Here is a 22,527-nt window from a genome sequence, read left to right on the forward strand (position 1 = left end):
AATGTATGTTTTGAAACAATATTTGTTTTTTTTTCGTTGTGTTGAATGAGCTGCTGTGGAAAGAAAGTTTTGTCTCTGAGTTAATTTAAGTGGAAAATAGAAATTACAGCTGACTGGAGCTTTGTTTTTCTGCTCTGAACAGATGGTGATGATCTGATGGGAATTATTTAAACTAATAAAACGTACTAACTCTGATTTACTCTTATTTTTTTTTCTACAGAACTTCCACCTGACGTGGACAAACATAAGATATTTTACCAACACAGTTTAAGCAATAGTTTTTTCTACTTTGACTTGAAGTGACACTAATGATTAACAGTTTAAATATGATAATGAAATGACTGAAAATCTTAACAGTAACAGTTTTTTAAATCTCATTATCAGGCAGGTAGGAACATATTATATATTAGAGATAAATATATGGAATTTGCTGCCTCTCTGTGGTCTTAATGAAGAACTACACTCTTAGACAGCTGTAGATCAACATGCTGCACTATTTATTGGCTCATGTTTTCTTCTTCTTCTGCCGCCCGTTTTACTTCTGTAATCGTAACGTCTACTGTTCAAACTGAGCTCTACATTTCTGCTTCTGACTCATAAAGCTAAAACTGCAAAGGCATCAGTGTCAAGTTGTAAACAGGAACTCACTCGGTAACATTGGACACAAAGTGCAGTCTGCTGTTGAAATCATGTTGTGGTTTTCGCAGTTTAAGCCAAGAGACCGAGTATGAGAGAAACCCAACAGTGTCTTAGCACAGAGGAAATTAATGACAAGGTGTTTCTGTTTAGCCTCTTTGCAAGCAGACGGACACCTTAAATCTAAACTTACTGTGGTTTTGTCTTGATTTTCAATTAACTGGAAATGAAGATGGTTGTTTTTGAATTTGAACTCATTCTGTGTTTTGGTCCAACAAATATAAGCAAAAACAAAAAAAGGGGGGCTCAAAAGAGAATAGTTGTATAATATGATATCCGCTCATATCCATCTATCAGGTTTGCAAAAACATGCTTTTGCTTCCTAACTGGACAGATAGAAATCCCTGATGTGTTCACTAAATGTTCTTCAACAGTATAGAAGTGAGCTTCCACACAATGTTGTCATCATTTAAAATAAAGTGACACAAATTGAAATAGTTTATTTTTATAATCGCATGAATCGTTCAAATTCATGTTTACATTATTAACTGTTCATTTTATTTTACGGGAAAAGGGTCAGTTCAGATCCCTCCCAGCCTTCAGGGTCTCTTTGGCACGAGCAGAGGCTGCAAGGGCTCACATTTCATCCAGGGGTTCGAGTATGAAGCTTTAAACATGTTAAGCTTCACACAGATTCTCAAGTTCTGTTTCATTTACAAACACGCAAGTCCGTTTTAAAACCTGTTCAAGTCCTGGTTTTAAACAGGAGAGGAGTCTTTGAAGCAGACAGGTGGTGGCGTCCTGTCCAGGACTTTAGCAGGATCAGAGGAAGAAAGAGACAGGAAGCAGCCTCCTCCTTTGGTCCAGCCTTTAATCACCATCTGACGTGATGGACGTCCAGCTCAGTCGGAGCCTTCCTGGTTCTCCAAGATCGGATCTGAGGACAGAGACGGAGGTCGATGTACAGTTTTGCAATCGTAAGCTTCAAATGTATTGTTGAGCCATCTCAGCTGATAACCACTGCTTTTTTATTTATGTAGAAAATAAGCTCAGGGCAGGGTGTCCATCTGGTCTGAGACAAGTTAGCAAAACTTCCTAATCTTAATCATAACCTAGTTCTGAACATTTGGACAGCTCAGCGAGGGTCAGACTGAGCATCTGAACAGACGCGTCAAGTTTGGTGACAATAACTTAAGCCAATTTTTTTTTAACGGGCTTTTATGTAAAATTGTATGTAAATACACAAAAGTAAAAAAATTATGAAAAAAAAACAACCGTCTGGGACGAGATCGCAAAAATAGGTTTAGGAGAAAAGTGATTGACCATTGGAGCAAACATGCAGATGAATCTAGAGATTAAAATGATGAAATAAGTTTGACTTTAAATGAAGCCAGAAAGAAAGAAGAATAATCATAACAAAAAGAACAGGGCTCCAGCAGCTTCTCTGCTTGGATCCATAAATAGTATTTTATTCTCACCATTCACTGTTGTACATTAACCGTTTCTTTATTTTAACCTCCAACCGGCTCTGTTTAGCAGCAGCCACTCGCTGTCAGAAACACCATCATCCATTATTTACTTATTATTTCTTCAGATATTTACCTAAATAAGGAAATGTTTCTAATTTTAAGGCAATATGTTTTTTTAAAGATGTATTCCACCGATTTAGCGTTGCTAAAAATCAAAAATTGAATCAAAAATCAATGCGGCAGATCCAGAGATCTTTTTCCACATATTCTTCTTCCTTATCAGAGACTGGGTTGTGTTAATGGCAGCTAACTGTGTGTGTGTTACCTGTCAGAGTGCTGCTGATGTTGGGAGGAGACACAATCAGCACGGCGCTGCCAGATGTTATCCCAGAATGCACCACTGGACCCTCCACTGGGGAGCTCAGCTCCTGATACAAACAGACACACACACACACTTTGAGCTCCACCTTGACAATGCCATTGTTATCTATCACACCTTGATTGTTTTAATGACAGTGTCTTTTGAAATGTCATTATACACTCGCTGTCCACTTTATTAGGTACACATGGATAACCTAATGTAATTAGGTCATAAAATATATATAATAATTCTACTTTTACAGACCTTAGAAATGTTCGTCTTTCTTCACAGTCAGAAAGGTGATAGTTCTACTTTACATTTGTTATTTATCACCTTTCTGAGAGTGTCAACAAAAACTAGAAACTATTACAAACTTCATGGAGGGAAGATTTATTGCAGGACTATTCGTTTTAGCTGGTTGTACCTAATAAACTGGTTTATATTATAAGACAAAAAGGACAGATTTGACTTAACAGAGGAGCAGCAATACGAGCCGTTTAGCAAAGGCTGGCACTGATAAAAGCAAATTAAAGGCTATTAAAAATGGATTGATAGTCGAGCGGAAACGATTCATCGATTACATCAATTAATTCGATTACTAAAAGCATCGACGCTTCATTTAATCCATATAACTATATAGCGCACTGTTTTGCACGGACATTTATTACTGTCGCACATGACGCTTACGCTGTGTGAACACGACGTGATTATGATGCTGCTGTTTGCAAAGTGGAGGAAGCGAGAGACGAAGAAGAAAGTGTCCAAAGCGTGGGATTATTTTAAGCTTAAGGAAAAACAACAACTCTGTAATGTTCGTCCAGCGTGAAACAAAACTTATGTCGCCCACCGCAACAGCACGACTGCATCTGATCAGAAAGCACCCGCTCTATCAAGCAAAAGTACTTCTTAAACGATGCATCGATTAAATAATCTGTAGAGGCTTCGAGTACTAAGTGTGTAATTTATTATTCGTTTTTCAAATTAAAAGCATGTGTATTTATTATGTTGTATGCAGAAATCCGTGTTCCTACCTTGTCGGTGAAGCCGCCTGTCATTGGCTCCTGAGTTTCTGTGACAGCGTTCTCTGAACCCTCCAGGAGACTTGTAGCGTCGAGGCTGTCGTTCTGGCTCTGCCCCTCTGTCTCCACGACCAGCTGTGATTGGCTGAGAGGGTCAGAGGTGACTGTCTGGATGATGACGCCGTCGCCGGAGCAGAGGCCGTCCGTCTGGGGAGGGAAAACGCACACGTGAATGAAGTGTTTGGTCGCTGCACCGCAGTTTTAACGCTTCATCAAAGAAACTGACCGACAGGCTGTGAAGGATGATGTGTTCATGCAATGAGGGAGAGGAGCCTGTCGTCAGGGTAACCGTGCTGTTATTGGCTAAGCCGAGCGGAAGGCCCTGACTGGTGGAGAGGCTGAGCGGCAGGCCCTGATTGGACGTCGTCTGCAGGTAGTAGGTCCCCGGGGTGCCGGTGGGCTGCAGGTGGAAGGACTGAAAAGTGAACAAGATGAGGGAGTGAGGACATTTAAAATGAAAATGATTCATTATATCTTGTCCTGTCTTCCTTTGAGCATCCCTGATTCCTACTTCAGAGTTTTGGTTTTTCTTTAGGGCAACTCACACAGCATTGTTCAGGAATAAAAAAAACCCAGAAGCTTACACAAGCGGGATTCTTTCACCTTAATTTTAAAACTGGGCTAACATGTAAGACAAAAGATCCAGATGCACTGAAGTTTATGGTGGGCCTTGCTTACCCTAACCCTCCGCTCAAGTATCTTCACGAAGCAATTATAAAACTTTAATTGGAGATAAAACAGTTCTCTGGACACTATGACCAAAAGCGGAGATTGATGGCGTTTTGGATTTAGACCCTACATGTCACAGCAGCAGTACATTAACAAACCACACAAAGAATAGTGCAAAAAACAAACGACACGTACAGCACAGAAAGGTTAAAGAATACCCTTTTAAGCACGGGAATACAGGTGTGCAAATTAACGAAATTATAAGTTAAAAATGTATGTATTGCACTGTGCCAGAGGTTAAGGAAGTGTAATGTTTAAGTCCAATTAGGGAGCCCAGTAAGACCTCAGCAGCCTCCCAGTCCACTGATGTCCACACTGCGACTATAGCGGGGAGGCGTTAAAACTGTTTGGTGGCCACCGGCTGCTCAGTGGACGCTTCTCTTCTCAACCAGCATGTGGTGGAGCGGGTGGGAGACGTTGTTCTCTGGAGGCTTAGCTCCTCCTCCAATCACTGAGCCAGCCGTCCTAACTAGCTTTCTGAGCTTGTTAGCATCACCCAAATTTTAGATATCTACAAACTACAATGTAAACAATTTTAGAAGGAGGCCCACGCCTTGTCTAAATGGTTAGGAAGTCCACGTATTTGTTCCACGGGAAGCCCAATGAAATAATAACTAAGTAGATCAAACTAGAACTTTATCTCTCAGGGGCATCTAGAAAACATGTACACTTGGAAATGTCTTGTTCAAAACTCCAAATATGGCCAAATAATTCCAGCTTCCGGCGGGTTTAACATGATGACCAGTGTTGGCTGTGAAAAATAACATGTTGTGCTTACAGGCAGGATCTCGAAGGTCTGCAGGGCTCCTGTGTTTAGAGTGATGGTTTCACTGTCGCTGGCAGCTGCTGACGAATCTGAGGCTTACAAAGAAACAACAAAGAGACTCAAGAATCAGGAATCGATGACATACAACTCACAGCTGGAGTGCAAAGTCTTTATCTTCAGCATTTACCACTGAGATTTATTTAAGTACAATGCACAGATGCTAGTTAGTCTCACCCATGTGTGTGATCTGCAGCGGGATCTGCAAGGGAATCTGCAGCGCGGCCACGGAGCCGGGGGCGGGGCTGCCACTGCTCTCCTCCAATCGGGTGAGTCGAATCTGGAGGGAGGAGGAGGAGGAGGAGGGACTTCCCGGTCCGGACGATGTCTGCGATGACGCCATCAGCTCCTGGAGACCCTTCAGGAGCACTGCGGACACGCACATAACACACGTTGTTTGAGCGTCAACAGTTTTCTGTGGTTTATAATTATATTAATAATAATATCGGGACACGTCATAAAAAGACAATCGCAGATTTAAAACCAAAAGCGTAAAAGACAATCAAAAAGTAAACAATTAAAACGAATGAAGTTTAGACAAAAATACGTCCAGAGTTTGTGTACCGCTGAAGGGGATCTCCTTGTGATTGGCTACTTGTCTCTTGATGCTCCACCACTTAGATCGCAGCCACTGAGGCGATCGGACGCTGCTCCACCCGCCTGCGAGATCCTCCCACCTGATTTCATTCTCATCCTCCACTTCCAGCTCCGATATCCTGAAACACACGTTGTTAACTTATAAAGATGCCGTTATGTTATAATGTGTATTTACACTACTACACAACTCCGCACCTGCGTATGAGGTTGAGGTCGTCCTCCTTCATCCACTCCGTTCCTCCGCTGTGTTTCCAGTTCAGGTAGTTCAACCATTTCGACCGACACTGTTTCTCTGAGCGCGTGCGAACCTGATCGGCGACCGTCGCCCAGGAAACGCCTGCTGTGACCGCCGACCCCGGCGACACGCCCGCCATCTCGTAGACGACCTCGGTGAGACGCCTCTCCTCCTCCTCAGTCCATTTACCTGTTTAAAAAAAACAAAACCACGACAAATCCAACGCTCTAACTGAAATCAGTCTGCTGGGAGGTCAATACAGAGGCGACCAAAGTAAATCTTTCTGTAAATATGATAATCTCGTGATAGAACCGCCCAATAAATCACATGTATTCAGACATGTGATGTGTCTCTATGTCTTTTCAGCTCATTGTTCGGGTTTTATGGCCTGTAATTTTAACGTTTTGGTTCAGAGTATGTCCACATTCTCCGTTTCAAAATGCGTTGCCAAAATGCTGGATGATTGTTGTGCTTTCGGATTTACTAATGGAGGAGGAGACCAGCCTGAGCTGTGTTAGGTGAGGGATTCTCCAGAAGGTTAAAATAAACATTACCGCAGTTGAGCGCTGCCAGTGGTTACCTGGCGGTTTTTAACGGTAGAACTTGCAGTTTGTGTTCATATCTTTTTTTTCTTAAGTTGAAAAGTGATCCAAATAAAATTTGACTGCTTTTGTTGGTCCGTTGTTTTCCCCACCGGGTCACCGCATGTCACATGACTGAAAACTATGAATAGTTAAGAAGACAACCTTTAGTCTAAACATTTTCTGTGTTTATTTATTTTAAATATCAATATCGATCAATACACCGCAGAGCTCTTGTCAAACGTGGATTCATGTTAATGTCAAATAACATCTATGGGTCTTGATTTAATTATTATTTCTTACTCTTTCAGTTGTCTTAAAACAGAAACAGAAAATGTGCATATGTGCAAATATATGTAAATGAGAAACAAATATATTGTGACTTCAGCTGTATAAGAAACAGTCGGACGTTTTGGGAGCCCCTCTCGTTCGCCACGTTACCCAGACGTACTGTAGGTGAGCAGATGAAGAAGAAACACTAGTTTCATCGATCCCAGAGATACATCTGGGACGTTTTTAGCTTAGCTTAGCACAAAGACTGGAGGCAGGGGGAAACTGCTAGCCTAGCTCTTTTTTTTAATGTAAAAAAGCACCAACAAATCCAAAGTGGTCTGATTTACTTTCTTATCTCCGTACCAGATAATATAGATAACAGTAAGTAAATGGAGTTACACACACTCCTCTGTACCTGTGTTGCATGTGTCCTTCATTAGTCGGCAGCGATCTTTGACAGAAGAAGCACTGCGACCCAGAGCTGATCCGATAGTCGCCCAGTCGTTCCCGTGTTTCTCCCTCAACCTGAAACCAGATACAAACAATATATATATATAAAACATACATGTCTTTTTGTTTTTGCGTTAAAAGAAGACAAGAGGATTTACTCACGCTTTTAGCTTCTCTATCTCATCAGGAGTATACCTTAGGGGTAAAAAAACAACAACAAATTACTATTAAAAATGAGAAATAAAGTCGTGAAGATGTGTTTCCCCGCCATCTTTTCCAGAACTCACTTGCCGACGTGGTTGCGGTTGTCGTACATTCGTAGAACTCGTCTGTAGACGGCGAACAGCGGCCTGTTTAACCCCAAGGCCACAGAGCGGTAGAAATCCTTCCTCTCCTCTTTGGACATCTCAAAAATGATCTCTGCTGGGTCTTCAATGCCGCGGCCCTGAAACACAAACACAGCGTGTACAGAGCAGAACTTGACATCTTCAGATGCAGTGAAGACGGAAATAAAGACGGACACAGTGACAGAAAGTAACGTACCTTTACATATCGATCGATGTTGCTCATCAGAATGTCAATCTCCTCTTTGGACCACATGCCCTGTTTCCACTTATGACCTGAAGTGGAAGAAATGTTGGATAGAACACTTTACAGGGCATTTCATTCGTGCATGTTTCCTGTTTTGAGGTTAAGAAGAAATAAAAAGATATTTTAAGTGATATGTTTTATGACCTGAAAGACATGCAGAGGTGGTAATGTACTTTTTTTTGGCCCTGAGTAGTGTCTGCAGGTCTTCCCTTCTGTCTCCTCAGGGCCCAAACAGCCTCGTAGCTTCCCTTTTACATACCTTTGTTAGTCAGTGTGTCTTTGTCTTCTTTTGTAGTGAACCAGGCCTGACTGACAGGTGACACCTCTGCCTTCTGATCGGGCGAGAGAGAGTCCTCATCCTCCTGCAGAATCTACACACACAAAGGCATTTTTCAGACAGCAACCGCAAATTCATCAAAACCAAAGCTTTGTAAAAAAAAACAGAGATTTCAGTATTTAAACTACAAGCAGTCCTGAAACAATTAGTCCATCAATTGTTTGGCCAATCAAGAGAATAAATCAACAATAATTTTGATTATTCAAAAAATCTTCGAATGAATTTAAAACAATCGCTGTTTCCAGCTTATTTTATCACATTTTCAAATGAGGTTCGATGTGTCTTAATAAAAGGTAGTTGGGGCTGTTTACAAAACATCTTGAAGATAAAAAGTAGCTCCTCACTGGGAGAGTTAGGAGAAACTCCTTAAAATAAAGTGGTCCAAGAATAAATTCACAAATCATTTTGGCTCTAAAAGAAGTTTGAGAGAAGTTCGAGGAAGTAAGTGCTGGTTCATTTATCTGTACCTGAATCTGAGCGACACCTTCCTCAGAGAGATCCCCGTCTGCCGTGGCCGTCATCGTCACCTCGAAGCCCTCGTCGTTTTCCGATACTGAGGGGATGAAAGAGAGAAAGAAAAAGTTTTCACAGCTACAGGGAAGAATATCTTGTGTTTATTTACTCATAACAAAATCCTTATTAGTATGTGGGTGTCTTTTTATTATTATCAAGAAACTGAGAAATGGATTTTGGTTTTGCCTGGTTCTCACTCCTCCAAAGGGAAGTCTGAACAATAGGGTGGATGTTGGGATTAAACATTATGTGTTTCTCACTCGGTAAGGTCACCACGGAGAACTGAGGTGTGTCCGAGTCGTCCTGTTCTTCAGTAGAGAGGCGCACTTTCTTCTGAAGGGGCTCCAAGTCCTCATCTACGCACACATAATTAACACATGTAATGTAGTAAATAGGCTTGTTTACATAAAACCACGGCGGCAACTAACAATTATTTTCATTATTAATTACTTTACAGATTATTTTCCCAATTAATCGATTGTTTGGTTCATGAATTGTCAGAAAATAGATGTCTTAGATGTCTTAAAATGTCTTGTTTTGTCCGACCAACAGTTCAAAAGCCCAGAAATATTCCGTTTACTGGCACATAATATAAAGCAAAGCAGCAGATTCTTACAGTAGAGAAGGTGGATAATGTTAATAAGACCAAAAAGGAAATTAAAGCCAGGACGAAAGACATTTATGTGTTAACCCACCGTTGTGAGGACAGTGCAGTATGATGCTTCCATCACTGTCCTGAGTGAGCGTGACCGACTTGACAGTTTCTAACGCTGCAGCCTCCTCATCTTCTGTTGCTGAACTCATCGCACACCTGGTGATAAATAAAACACACTGACTGCTGTTATCATGGCAGTATTCATGGCCATAAATACCTGAAAGGGAAGGACTTTAAGTTCCGATCAATCGTCATCAAAAAGCAGAACTGGCAACTACTGTTTATATTGTGGAAGCTGCTTTTAAAACTGACACGTTTTAACATGGTCTCCATCTAAGGTCTCAATTAATCGCTCGATTATTTCCTCAATAAATTGTTTGGTCTAGAAATTGTCACAAAATAGAGAAAAATCTCATTATCTCAAGATACTTTGGTGACAACAGTACAACAACCACCCAAAAATATTTCATTTAAAATGATATAAAACAGAGATATTTGGCAATTGTACACACTGGAGCAGGAACCATAGAACATCTGGCATTTTTACTTAAAGAAAATTACTGAAATGATTAACAAAATCATTGCTGATTAACTAAAATCTGGTCTCCATACTGTAAAAACACTCACTGGCCACTTTATTAGATTTACCTGTACAATCTAACTGACTGCCACTTTCATGTAGGGCGAATGTAAATGGGGTGGACAAAACGTTATAAACACTTTTAATATGAGGCACTTCAGGACATAAAAAAAAATATAAAAAATGTTTATTTGCCAAAATACATAAACATAAAGCAGGTATTGTCCAGTACAGCAGACAATAATTTTCACTTTAAGACATTAATCATGATTATGTAGGCAACAGCAATTCATAATAAGTAGCTCAATTTATAAAAATCATGATTCATAAACAAGTTGGGTATTTTAATAAAGTTAGCAGCCTGGTGGAAACAATATGGAGGGGAGTTAACTGACCAATAATTTGTAGAAATATGTTATAATGGGTATTAAATGGATTTATGGCAATCAGTGATAAATTGCTGTTTTTTTAAACGAACGTCTGCAATGGGTGCAAACATTACACTCATTTGCATTCACACCAAACTCCCTTCATAAATAAACCAATTTAAAGCCAAATTGAAAATCGGCACAAGCATTCAACTCCCACATCAGTTCTTATGACATTTTACTAATCAATAGTTAGAATGGGTAAAATCGGGGGAGAAGTGATCCACAAATAAGTAAGTAATTTCAGTAAAAATCAAGTAAAGCTTTAACTGCTCGCTACCGCCCTCCACTGTTTTCCAGTGGAAACCATAAAGATGTTCAATCGCAGCAGCAAGCCAACCCCGTAAATTGGCCATAATTTGTGATAATGTGTTGTGCTTGTTGGGACAGTGTGTATGCCAAATTGTAGGCTCGATCCTTTTTAAAACTAAAAGCAGCAGTGTATTTATTGGTCGGAAATCAGCATGACTGCACAATTGGTGATATTTTAAATTGAGTTCTGCATCGCTATTTGGAACAACGCTGAAAAAACACTGGGATTCAGCGCAGAGATGGACGCGTGACTTTCTATGATGAAGACTGCAAAAACATTTCTTTTCGCCAACGTTACAATAGACAAAAGCATCCTAGCGGTATTGTGGAGGTGATGAGTCCAAGAGACAGACAGGATTCCGCTACTGGTGAAGCTCTATGCTAACCACTAGCATCCAGCAAGCTGCACAGCTAAATGAAAGAGACGAAAAGTCTCCGGCGCCATGTTAGACTGCAAGGTAAAGGCGTATGGGCGCTTTGACGGTGCTTTAGCGATTTATCCTCGATTTTTCCCACTCGGAGCTTTTTCTGCGCTCCCCTCGGCCCCGACTACCAAACAGAAACTGAATTTTACTTTTGATTTGGCTACTTACTTCCTGTTTTTGGTCCGGGGACTTGTAAGTTACCAGGATGAAGGTAAAGTGCCAGGATGGAGGGTCGGCCGTCCGAGGCCCAGCGGGTTGCCAGATAAGAGGATTCTCCGTAAAATGTTACAAACACCGTTAAAAATGTCTGTATTTTATTCATTTATTTATTTATTTATTATTGAAAATGTGTAAAACAAAAACATCCGTAAAGAAATAACAATTAAAAAAAAAGAAAAGGATTAAATAACATGTTAATAAATAATTAAATAGTAATTCTATTTTACTTATTTTATATTTATCTTAAACGTGTATTTTAGTCTTTTCTATGTTTTCTTGCTTTTATCTTATATTGTTTCTGTATTATTGTTTTTGTCTTTACACTTGTTAAAGCACTGTAACTTGTTTTTGAAAAGTGCTCTACAAATAAAGATTATTATTATTATATTATTATTATAAATTATTTAATTAGTATAACAATTACAACCAAGGACCAAGACGGTTTATTTAAATATTCCCGAAAAGGAGTGGGAGGAAGAAAAAATAAATCCTCACCCCTGTCTTCAAATCAAATGATTATAAATAATTTACCCACTTTCCAAATTACTATTTACACATGCTCTTCTTCAAGCCAAAATCAATAAAAAAATTTACATCAATTATAAAAAAAGAGGAACATATATGAGGAAATGATACATTTCAGCAACTCAGAAACACAGATAACAAATAAATGGAACTGGTTTACACATTATGCACTTCAGATATTCTTTTCTATTCAATTTTAAATTACACAAAACATAATGTATGTTTATTTCAACATTAATTAATCTTGTTTGAATTTTGTTTATCATTACATACAGAAAAATTTAACAATAAATATAAATACAAAAATATAATCTAAACTTAAAGATCACTGATGAACACCGGGATGCGGTTAAAAGCTCAGTAAATATCTAATAAGTGATTAAATAAGCAATTATGTGATTAAAGTGTGTAATAAGTTTGCGTGTAAGAATCAAACCTGGCAACCACCCTGTCTGCTCTAAACTCTGTCCGGGTAACAACCTGACTTATTAATTTTATGTTTATCTATAATGTGAAGTAGAAATTAATAATCGGCATTAACACTAAATAAATGTGAATATTTTTAAATGAATATCCTGCAGCTACATTTTGTAGGTTAACGATGCGTGATTTATTGAGACGGAAGTGGTTCCGCTTTTATTTCGATCGGACCACTATTGGCGAAGAACGGGACATCCAAGCTGCAAAAATCGAAAACACACATTTTTTTGTACTTCTATCAATAAATTAGCTAAGCATGGGGGAACAACCAGTGAGAGTGTAAGTTTAACCTTATAAATGCGCTACTTAAACTGCGGCTTTAATGGCGTTTCATCTCGTTAAATGTGGTGGTTGAATCTGTGTTGTGTTTTATTTCGTCTTCAACATGATGCGACAGTTAAGACTTCACTGTCTAGTAAAACCATAAAACACATTTATAAAAGCCTTTGTGGATATGCGGGACAACACAGGAGTTTCTTAGAAGTTTAAAAGTAGCTCAAGTTGTTTCATTTCCAACTAAATCACATACGGAACTCAACGACTCTCACCGAACCTCGTTCAAAATTTAGATAATTAAAGGTTGCGTTGCTTATCTACACATTTACACACATCATAAGACGTGTTGTAGAAACGTGAGCCTATCGGTAGTGGGGACAGAAGATTTCGGCTTACATTCACTCCACCAAAACACACAAATTGAGCGCTGAACATGATGTGAGAGTTTTTTAAATGCAAAACCAGTAGAGTCACTGTTTGTTTATTCAGAGTCCTTAATGTTTATGCCCCATGATGTCTTGTTGATATGTATGTTCATATAATATATTTTCAGGTTGGCATGTGGGGATGTTGAAGGCAGACTAAACGCTCTGTTCAATCGAGTCCAGACCATCCAGAAGAAGACCGGAGAGTTTGATGTGAGTCAGTCAGTCTGATTCTGAAACATGTCCATTAGGGTCTTTGTAGATAGACAGTAAATTAACCTGAAGTTGGTCACATCATCCTTTAAGTTGTGGCTCATCAGCGTGTTGATGTTTTTGTGCTTTTTTCTCGCAGCTGCTGCTGTGCGTTGGAGAGTTTTTTGGAACGACACCAGAGGCTGAAGCAGAGTGGCAGCAGTACAAAGATGGAGCCAAGAAAGGTAGGAACATCTGAGTGACACGCTGTAAATTTTACACCAACTGAAGAGAAAAGTTTAAAGCATGTATTTTTTTATTGTTTAATTTGGGTTATTATACAGCATTATTGTGCCTTCAGTGTAAAATCACTGCTTTTTGCCATGAACCTTTGTTGCATCAAATCCCCTTATCTCTCTTATTTTTTATTACAAAAGAAACATCTTTGTAAAACAGTGAAAAACAGGCTAATAGACAGTATTTTGGATTCCGCATTTTGATCGGCTGGTGAGGAAATCGGACTAAAGTCTCTTTTGTGCCTCCTCAGCTCCCATCCACACTTACATCCTCGGAGCGGCGAGCCAGGAGACGGTGAAGAATTTCCCCAGCGCTGATGGCTGTGAGCTGGCCGACAACATCACGTATCTGGGTGGGACCAGTTTGTATATATGGGTACATCCCAATTCCCTTAAGTGCAAAAAGTGGAGGGACTTACATGCAAGGAAAGGATACAAGTTAGGAGAAAACATTTACGGGACATTCTGGTATATTTCAACCTGGCGTATTTCCCATAAATGTGGCGTCTGTGACTCTACGGCTTGTGCCACCTATGTTGTAGAGATTTAGGCAACATGTGTTTATTGCTGAAAGGCAACAGACTCTCTGAAATGTTTTCTAGGTGGAGCAATGATCGATCAAATAAGGGAATTGGGATGTACCCGGAGGTTTGGTTTGTGATATATAGTTTCCATTATTAAACATGTTGATCTGTATGTGTGTGTGTTTCAGGGCGGCGAGGTGTGTTCACGGGCGTTTCAGGATTACAGATAGCCTACGTCAGCGGTCGGGAGGCCCTGCAGGAACCGGCCCCGGCTCACTGCTTCACGTCCAAAGATCTGTCGGCCCTCGTGGCTCCGCTGACCAGCAACTCTAAATTCAGAGGTGTCGACATCCTGCTGACGTCACAGTGGCCCCGAGGAGTGTGGCATTACGGAAATAACCCGGTAACGAGGAAATTCAAGTCCAGAATATATACAATACAGCTGAAGAAGCCTGTGATATATTGTCAGAAGCTCCAGAACAGCCACTAAATGGATCTTATAGTGAGGTTGATTTATCAGCTGCTGTTTCCAAGGTCAAGAATTAAGGCTCTGCTGTTGTTTTCATGTGTCTCTGTCGCAGGAAGTGAACACTAAGTTCTGTGGTAGCGGCTCCGTCGCCAACCTCGCTGACAAACTGAAACCACGATACCACTTTGCTGCACTAGAGGGCGCTCACTACGAAAGACTCCCATACAGGTAGACCGAACAGTTGTGGAGGGCTCTCTTTTCACCTTTCAGCAACAAGGAAGTGCTCTGACTCCCATTATTTTGTCTTTTAACTTCCTGTCTTCATCGGAAGTGTGAATGTGTCGCAGTGTGTAGACTGACATCTGCTCGTGCTTGAATTTGTCTAAATAAGTTTCATAATATAATGTACAGTGTGAAGGACTGACAGAGCTGGAAGAAAATGTGACCAGACTGACAAACATTGACCACTAAGTAGATCAATTCTCCCACACAGACTCTATGTTGGGGCCCGGCCCTTAGGTTGGGAACCACTGGATTAAAATACTAAACTGTATATAAAGTTAACAATCTAATAATAATGATAATTTAACATTTTGCTGATAATTCTTTACTTTAAAATGTTGATAGCAGTACTTTTATTTTTTTTTGGTGCCTTTACTTATGTAAAGCACCTTAAAAGTTCTTCCACCACTGCCGACTGACGTACCAGTGGATTTAACTTCTTGACTCTCCCTCTGTTACACTCTGTGTTAACGGTACTGTGCGTGTTTCCATTATCCATCCTCAGGAATCATGTTATTCTCCAGGAAAACGCTCAGCACGTCAGCCGCTTCATCGCCCTGGCAAGCGTCAACAACCCCGCCAAAAAGAAGGTGTGTGAATGCCAGGCTTTGATTTAAGCAACGAGCTAATCGCATTTTATTTAAATCATCTTTGTAGACACTATGGAGATTTCAAACTGTGACGAGTGCGAAAAGGCTGGAGAGGCAAATGTTCTGCCATAGGTTAAGGGGAGAGGTTGATACAGGTCCTCTAAAATCAACTGGAAGTCAGTTATTGTGGTTTGGTGTCCAGTTTGTACCTGCAACATGAGTTAACAACAACATGGGGTAACACAGTAACACCATCACATCCTGAGCTTTCTGTCTGTCTGTCTGTCTGTCTGTCTGTGTGACTGCTGCAGTATTTGTACGCCTTCAACATAATCCCCATGAAGACCATGGATTCATCAGAGCTGGTGAAGCAGCCGCAGGATGTGACAGAAAACCCCTACAGATGCTCCACCAAAGACAAGACAGACAAACAAAAGAGCGGCTTCAGCGCCACAGAGGAAGAGGTAAAGAGAGAGAGAGTTTGTGCTTGTTTTCATCATGACGAAGAATGTGGTCACACCGCCGTATTATGGAGATTCACCTCACCCAAAAAGCCTTCCTGTATTCCTTTTTATGTAATGCGTTATTTATTTTGAAAACTCAACCCAGTCTTCGCGCTTCCTGTCGTCTTTTCAGGAGCCGGCCCGTCAGTTCTTCTTCGATCTGAGCAAGAAGCAGGGCGGAGGCCCTCGGGGACGCGGCTGGAAGAGACATTCAGACGGACGAGGGCGAGGACGAGACCAGCACCACGACGGAGACGGGCATCATGAGGGACAGCCCAAACAGCCCCGCAGGCACCGTGAGTCCAGCCAAACTGGGAAAACCATTACCAGTGTATCTGTTTTCAAAGTAGTAGAAATTGTAGTACGATGATTAAAGTCTAAAGCCCCATTCGGGACGGGATTAACGTTACAACGCAACATTCCAGATGGCATCGGGAATATAATAATCACAATAATAATAATATTTATTTATAGAGGGTTATTTTTTAAATCCATGTTACAAAGTGCTTCACAGCAGGCAGCAAAATACAACACACAGGTCAGGTTTTAAAAGAAAACATTTTAAGCAATCAAAAGACAGTTGAATGAAAATTGAAAGCCAAGTAAAATCAGGAAAGGCTCTGTGATAAAAGTATTTTTCAAGTAGGGACCTAAAGAGGTTCACTGACTCAGCCAACCTGATTTCCTCGGGCAGGCTCTTCCGGCTACGAAGAGCCTTTAAAAGTTTTTAAATCTATTCTGAAACTGGCTGTTGCAGTAATCCTGGTGTGACGAGATGAAGGCGTGTAAAAAGATCTGTGTTTGTAAAAGTTAAGATGATCATGTTTTTCTAAGATAATAAAAACACGAGAACACAACACAGATGGCAGACTTTTTCTTCCCATGTGCTGCGACCCAGTGACAAGAATTTCTTGTTTTGTCTGAGTTCAGCTGAAGAAAATGTTTTGACATCTAGTTTTTTACATGGCAGGATATTTTCTGTAATATTGTTCCCACAGACACAAGCACAGCGTAGAATTATAGTGCTGCTAGTAATGTCAAGTGTAAACTAATATTATGAACATGTAATATGTGTATAGAAAGATTTGTTTTCACAAAGATCACCCTGTCTTCTCTGCGCTTCAGAGCCGTCTGAACAATGTGATGTATCCTTAAAAATGTGTCTCCAAATTCATTGCAAGGTTCTAGCAATCAAAAATAAGTCTATCTAAGTAGGTTTTTACAGTGTTTTCATACTGGATCAGCGACTCAACAGTCGGTATGCATACTAAAGGAAAAACTATATTTTCTTCTCCCAGTAAAATGGAGGCTTTGTTTTATTTTAGGTTCAACACCATCGAAAGGGCCTTGGATGGTAAAATGTTAAAACTGTATTAAAATATTTTGTCTTTCTTTTGTGCGCAGCTCAGCCGACTGGTCCCTGCTGGTTCTGTCTGGCCAGTCCTCAGGTGGAGAAACACCTTGTCATCAGCATAGGATCACATGTGAGTTTATACTACAGATAACTACTCACAAGCCTCGCTCCAGACATTAATATATCATTAACACCCAGGGCCTCAACTGGTGATGTTATTATTGGCACAAGTAATTATGTTACTGCCTGAAAGATTTTCATTTAAACAAATATCTGTTAATCTATCGCCGAATGAGGTAACACGAGATGAAAGTACTGCAATATTTATATATTTTCAGTATATCAAATTGGGTCTGTGGTGACATTCCTGGGAAAAAAACGCTGCATTAAGTTACTGCTAATGTTTCCATAATTCTGGGACCTGTAGTATTAAATGAAACGTGTTGTTACCACAAGTAACCACAGGTGTCGCCAAATCTACCAGACAGGAAATCTTTAGGATTACAACTTTTAAAACACACTTACCAGGAGTGATGTTTTTTGCAGTGTTACCTGGCTATGGCTAAAGGCGGTCTGACTCCTCATCACATGCTGATCCTCCCCATCGGTCACTACCAGTCTGTGGTGGAGCTGAGCTCGGAGGTGGTGGAGGAGATGGAGAAGTACAAGTCGGCCCTGAAGAGCTTCTACAAGAGCAAAGGAGAGCGCTGTGTGCTGTTTGAGAGGAACTACAAAAGCCAGCACCTGCAACTACAGGTAGAAACGCACAAACACAGGCAGCCTTGCTACTGAACGGTTCTGCAGAAGAAACCCAAAATGACTCTGTGACAGATAAATATTACATACAAAACAGTATAAGTATAGGAAGTTTTGCAGGGTGGGACTTTGATATCACACAGAAATTAAAAATCTTATGCAACTTTCCTTCTAATATAGAAAATACACTCCCTTTTTAATTTTTCACTCTATATATTTTCATTTTTAAAATGAATTTGTTGCAATATATAATGTCTCCTAACATATTCAGATTGATTGAGTTGTCCGAACAACATTCCACAACTCAAAAGTATTGAATGTACTATCTTATTATTCTTAGATAACTAAAAAATCCTCAAATATTGACATTTGAGAAGCAGGATCCAGTGTTTGTTTCAACATTTTGACTTTATAAAGATGATTATCAAAAGAGTTGCTGAGTTGTCTTCTGTCGATCGAGATGTGTCGCGCTGTAGTGACAGGTGTTTCTATTATTTTGTCCACTCCGTTTACATTACTTATTACCCGTTGGTGCGTTGGGGTGTGCCACGTGTTTTTAGTATTGTGTATCGTTGTTCAGGTCGTCCCGGTGCCACTGGACCGCTGCTCCACAGAGGACATCAAGGAGGCGTTCATGGTCCAGGCTCAGGAACAACAGATGGAGCTGATGGAGATTCCTGAACACACCGACCTCAAACAGGTACATGTGCAAATATACATAGACCTAGAAAAGAAAACCACACACACATGTACAGTAGAAGTATACATGTGCTGATTATATGCTTTTGTTTTTAAAATCAACATTTAGATTTTTTTCAGATTCAGCTGAACACAATGTAGGAAATGGAAAAGCTCCATTAGGCCAGAACATTTAAATTGGTTTGTATGTTTGTGCGTGTTCAGATTGCTCCTCCAGGGACTCCGTATTTCTATGTGGAGTTGGACTCGGGGGAGAAACTCTACTACCGCATCCAGAAACATTTTCCTCTGCAGTTTGGAAGGTTAGTAGCACTTCTAATTAAATCTTAAACTCCACTCATACAGGATAAATTTTACAGGGGAAGGTGGGGAAAGAAATGTTCAGTATGCTCCTCTGTAATTTAACTAATTGTTACGAACATTTTAACAATCAGGAAATTACAGGCTGTGATCTGTAAAAGACATTCAGCAGTACAACAAGAAAAGAGAAAGCTAAAAGCCTCCCCAGGGGGCGCCAGAGAGTTGAAAGGAGGCAAATATAAGATAGTGAATTTAAAAAAAATCTTAAATTCACCTTCTCAGAGTCATAACTCGGACAATTCTGCACAGACAGACATGAAACACATATTGATTTAATTCAGTGTGAGTTAAACTTTCCAAGAATATCATTACCTCTGCAAATAGATGTCCATAAAGCCGCACAGAAATCATAGAAAAAAAGATCTTAAAATAAGAACTTGCATGAGAGAATCATCACATCTTTAAGATTTCTTCAGTATCAAAGTAATCCAGTGATAGTTGTCTTCACATCCATGGGCACAAATTTGCCAAAAAGCAAGCTTAAAAAAAAAACAGGGCTCAAAAGAGAATAGCAGCACATTCCTGTAGCTGATATTACAACAGAGCATTTGATGAGCTTTCACGGGGTCTTGCTCTCCTGATCTCTTAATTTTTTTAATTTCATATTGGTGTGTGCGTGTGCGCGTAGAGAGGTTCTGGCCAGCGAGCCGTTACTGAACATCCCGACTCGAGCTGACTGGAAGGAGTGTAAACAGAGCAGAGAGGAGGAGGAGGAGAGCTGCAAACAGCTGAGAGACGACTTCCAGCCGTTTGACTTCGCCTGGGAAGACTAACCCACACACATGTAGATACAGTTACCATGACCACAGCCAGGATCATTTATGGCATTGCTGTTTTTGTTTACTGTTGTTTTATTTTTTCTACATTTCCCCCCCCTTAAACTATAAAAAAGCAATACTATGACATTTTGGGAAATACGCTTATTTGATTTGTGATGGAGAGTTAGATGAGACGATTCATACCACTCTCATTGTGTGTGTGGTGAATATGAAGCCTGTTAGCTTAGCTTAGCATAAAGAGTGAACTTTAAAAGTGCTGGTTGGCAGATTTCGTTACCTTTGGACAGATTCAAGGTAGCCGTTTAACCCTGTTTAAAGTCTTTAAGCTAAGCTACGCTAACCAGCTGCTGGCTCCAGCTCTCCAAATATATTTCGTATTTCCCAAATACGGCCAAATGTTTTATACGGGTGTTGTCTTTTTAATAATATTTGACAGTTGTTGCTTTTGAAGTCATGGAGGGAACGGAGATATTTGCAGAAACGTTTTATAAGCAAGGATCATAAAAGCGTCTGTTTAAAGTTAACATTTTTCATCTTTTGTTTATCAAAGTGACATTTAAATTTACGAAACTTGTAGAAACGTTTTCCAAAAACTAGAGACTTGTTGCCGGCAAGAAGCTGGGAGACATGCTCAAAAGTGATAAAACACAATCAGGACTTCTGTGTGTTAAATGTCAGCAGTGACTGGTTTAGATTGCTGTCTTTTGGTTTGCAAAGATGTTTGTCTTTTAGTACTTCCTGATACATAAAAAGACAAAAGAAAAATCCACTTTCCAGTTTGTTCAGCTGCTTTTTCACAATAAAAGTTAAAATCTGCAGACTAAGGTTCTAAAAAAAACTTTTTTAGATAAAATACTGTTTAAATCTGAACAGCAGCTGCGCAACCTTTTCTATACTTCTTTTGTTTTAAGCTCAACTCTGGGGATAAATTGTTTTTTAATGTATTTCTTGTATTTTGTAAATGAACAATAATTAAACTCTCATTTTCACATTCATTTCTTGGTGTCATGATGTTCACTTGTTTCATGGGAGCAATGATTTTTTTAACCACAATTAGTAATTTAAACCTGCAAGGCCTTTGTCAGAAAAACATCCATGTGAACAAAAAGCAGGCGATCTAACAACAAATGACAGTTTATCTACGGTTAGGATCACATGCAACATAATAACACCCCTATCAATTTGCACAGTACGGAGAAAATACTGTACATGTGTAAAGAGAAAAAAATGTACATTGTGCAGAGTTTGCATTAGAAACTAATCAATATTGTATTGCAGATTTGGACATCAAAGAGAAAACATGTTTGTTTGAAAAGGGTTTTATGTCAAATTCCTCATTTAATAAATCCAAAAGTGTTTCATGTTGTGTTTTTTCCCCAGATCAACACATCTATGAGACTTTTTTACTTTTAATAGAAACTCTTGTCAGCATAACACATTACAGTTCAACAGAAATTCTCTACAATTGTCATAAGGTTGAATCAACAACCAGTTTAAACAAAAAGTTCATAAAGAAGGATTTATTGCAGGAATGTTGCATTAATTTTAGCTAGGTGTACCTAATAAACTGGCCACTGAGTGTATTAAATTATTAATAGCATGTGTGAGCGCACACACAGGTTAAATGTTGTTCTTCATAGTAATCACCAGGATATGTGTGTGAATTTGCCCCAGATGGTCATTTAGTGCTACAGTTGCACGATTTAACCACTGTAGGGCATTGAGTTTTCACATTTTTCTTAAAATTTTGTAGTCCGCTGTATTTGTCAGTGGTTTAAGTCGACCGTGTCGATTATCCAGTGACTGTGGGACACTTTCGTGGAAGTCACTGTTTTAAATGTTCATTTTAATAGCACAGATCCTCACGTTCCACTGTGATGGAGGTAAAAGTCAGTTGTGGATATGTTAAAAACTGCAAATAAGGTGTATCTAAACTGCTTTTTTATTGGTTTGGGTTAGTTTATTTGCTGTGATCCATCATTGTACTGTATTTTATTAGGGCTCCTTGCTTATGAATCTAGATGTTATTTTTGTTATTTATATTTCACCTACCGCATTACTTTATTGAACATTTATTCTCGACAGAACCTATTTTCAGCTGATTATTCAGTGAATTTTATACATGGTCCTGTACTGACCTAAAACGTCAACATCTATCTGCGTTTTTGTGTTTAGTGTAAGAAAAAGTAACCTCGCTGCAGACTATATGGAAAACCCATTATGATGATTAGCCACAATGCACCTGCACATTTTTGTGTAGTTATTATGTATGACCTGTCCTCTGAAAAGTTCAGCCTTACAGATTTCACGAAGGGAACATGTTGTCTCACGCATCTCATATTTCAGAATCTACCTTAATACATTTATGTATTTACATATAGGCCTACATTTAGCAGGAAATGTAAAGACAACACTTCAAATAAAGCAAAATAGTTTCTGAACATGTGTGGTGGTCCTGACATTTTCCTAAAAGTAAGAACCCTGAACTCTGATGAATCTACATCTACATTAGTGGTTCCCCTTTTAGTGATACCCAAGTACCCCACAGCCTCATTCAGAATAATTCACCGACCCCTTCATCAACACCCATCATGTTCCAAATATGTTAATTTATTTTAAACTGGATGTTATTAATTACATAAAAGTGGATATTGTTAAAAAAAAAAATGTATTCAATCAATTGGACCGTAACTGTTTAGGTTGCTTTGTACAGTTACTACTTAT

The 22,527-nt window shown here is 39.5% G+C and overlaps 2 protein-coding genes across 4 annotated transcripts; one reads left to right on the plus strand and one right to left on the minus strand.

Moving 5' to 3' along the window:
* Positions 1-1,104: 1,104 nt before the first annotated feature.
* Positions 1,105-11,326, minus strand: dmtf1 (cyclin D binding myb-like transcription factor 1). 2 transcript variants are annotated; one of them, XM_038727916.1, is made up of 17 exons: positions 11,243-11,326; positions 9,370-9,485; positions 8,935-9,030; positions 8,629-8,714; positions 8,084-8,195; positions 7,777-7,853; positions 7,521-7,678; positions 7,396-7,428; positions 7,199-7,308; positions 5,890-6,118; positions 5,662-5,813; positions 5,275-5,466; positions 5,053-5,129; positions 3,772-3,960; positions 3,498-3,692; positions 2,431-2,533; positions 1,105-1,573 (listed from the first exon to the last, which is right to left on the minus strand). In XM_038727916.1, the coding sequence occupies exons 2-17, from the start codon at positions 9,476-9,478 to the stop codon at positions 1,539-1,541; spliced, it is 1,953 nt and encodes a 650-aa protein (XP_038583844.1). In that variant the 5' UTR covers positions 9,479-9,485; positions 11,243-11,326; the 3' UTR covers positions 1,105-1,538. The 2 variants fall into 2 exon arrangements, with proteins under 2 accessions (XP_038583844.1, XP_038583843.1); XM_038727915.1 differs by having other exon boundaries at positions 5,053-5,135.
* Positions 10,735-20,798, plus strand: cwf19l1 (CWF19 like cell cycle control factor 1). Of its 2 annotated transcripts, none has more exons than XM_038727917.1 (14): positions 10,735-11,379; positions 13,128-13,212; positions 13,352-13,436; positions 13,739-13,840; positions 14,200-14,414; positions 14,593-14,708; positions 15,268-15,352; positions 15,664-15,816; positions 15,989-16,151; positions 17,260-17,339; positions 17,756-17,965; positions 18,546-18,665; positions 18,869-18,966; positions 19,653-20,798. In XM_038727917.1, exons 1-14 carry the CDS (start codon positions 11,093-11,095, stop codon positions 19,795-19,797), a joined length of 1,944 nt encoding a protein of 647 aa, XP_038583845.1. In that variant the 5' UTR covers positions 10,735-11,092; the 3' UTR covers positions 19,798-20,798. The 2 variants fall into 2 exon arrangements, with proteins under 2 accessions (XP_038583845.1, XP_038583846.1); XM_038727918.1 differs by lacking the exon at positions 10,735-11,379 and adding an exon at positions 12,452-12,577.
* The last annotated feature ends 1,729 nt before the right edge of the window (positions 20,799-22,527 follow it).

Source organism: Micropterus salmoides, unplaced genomic scaffold (assembly GCF_014851395.1).
Source record: "Micropterus salmoides isolate LMB-PRFRI ecotype aquatic unplaced genomic scaffold, ASM1485139v1 Ms_hic_scaffold_184, whole genome shotgun sequence".
Taxonomy (NCBI): Eukaryota; Metazoa; Chordata; class Actinopteri; order Centrarchiformes; family Centrarchidae; genus Micropterus; species Micropterus salmoides.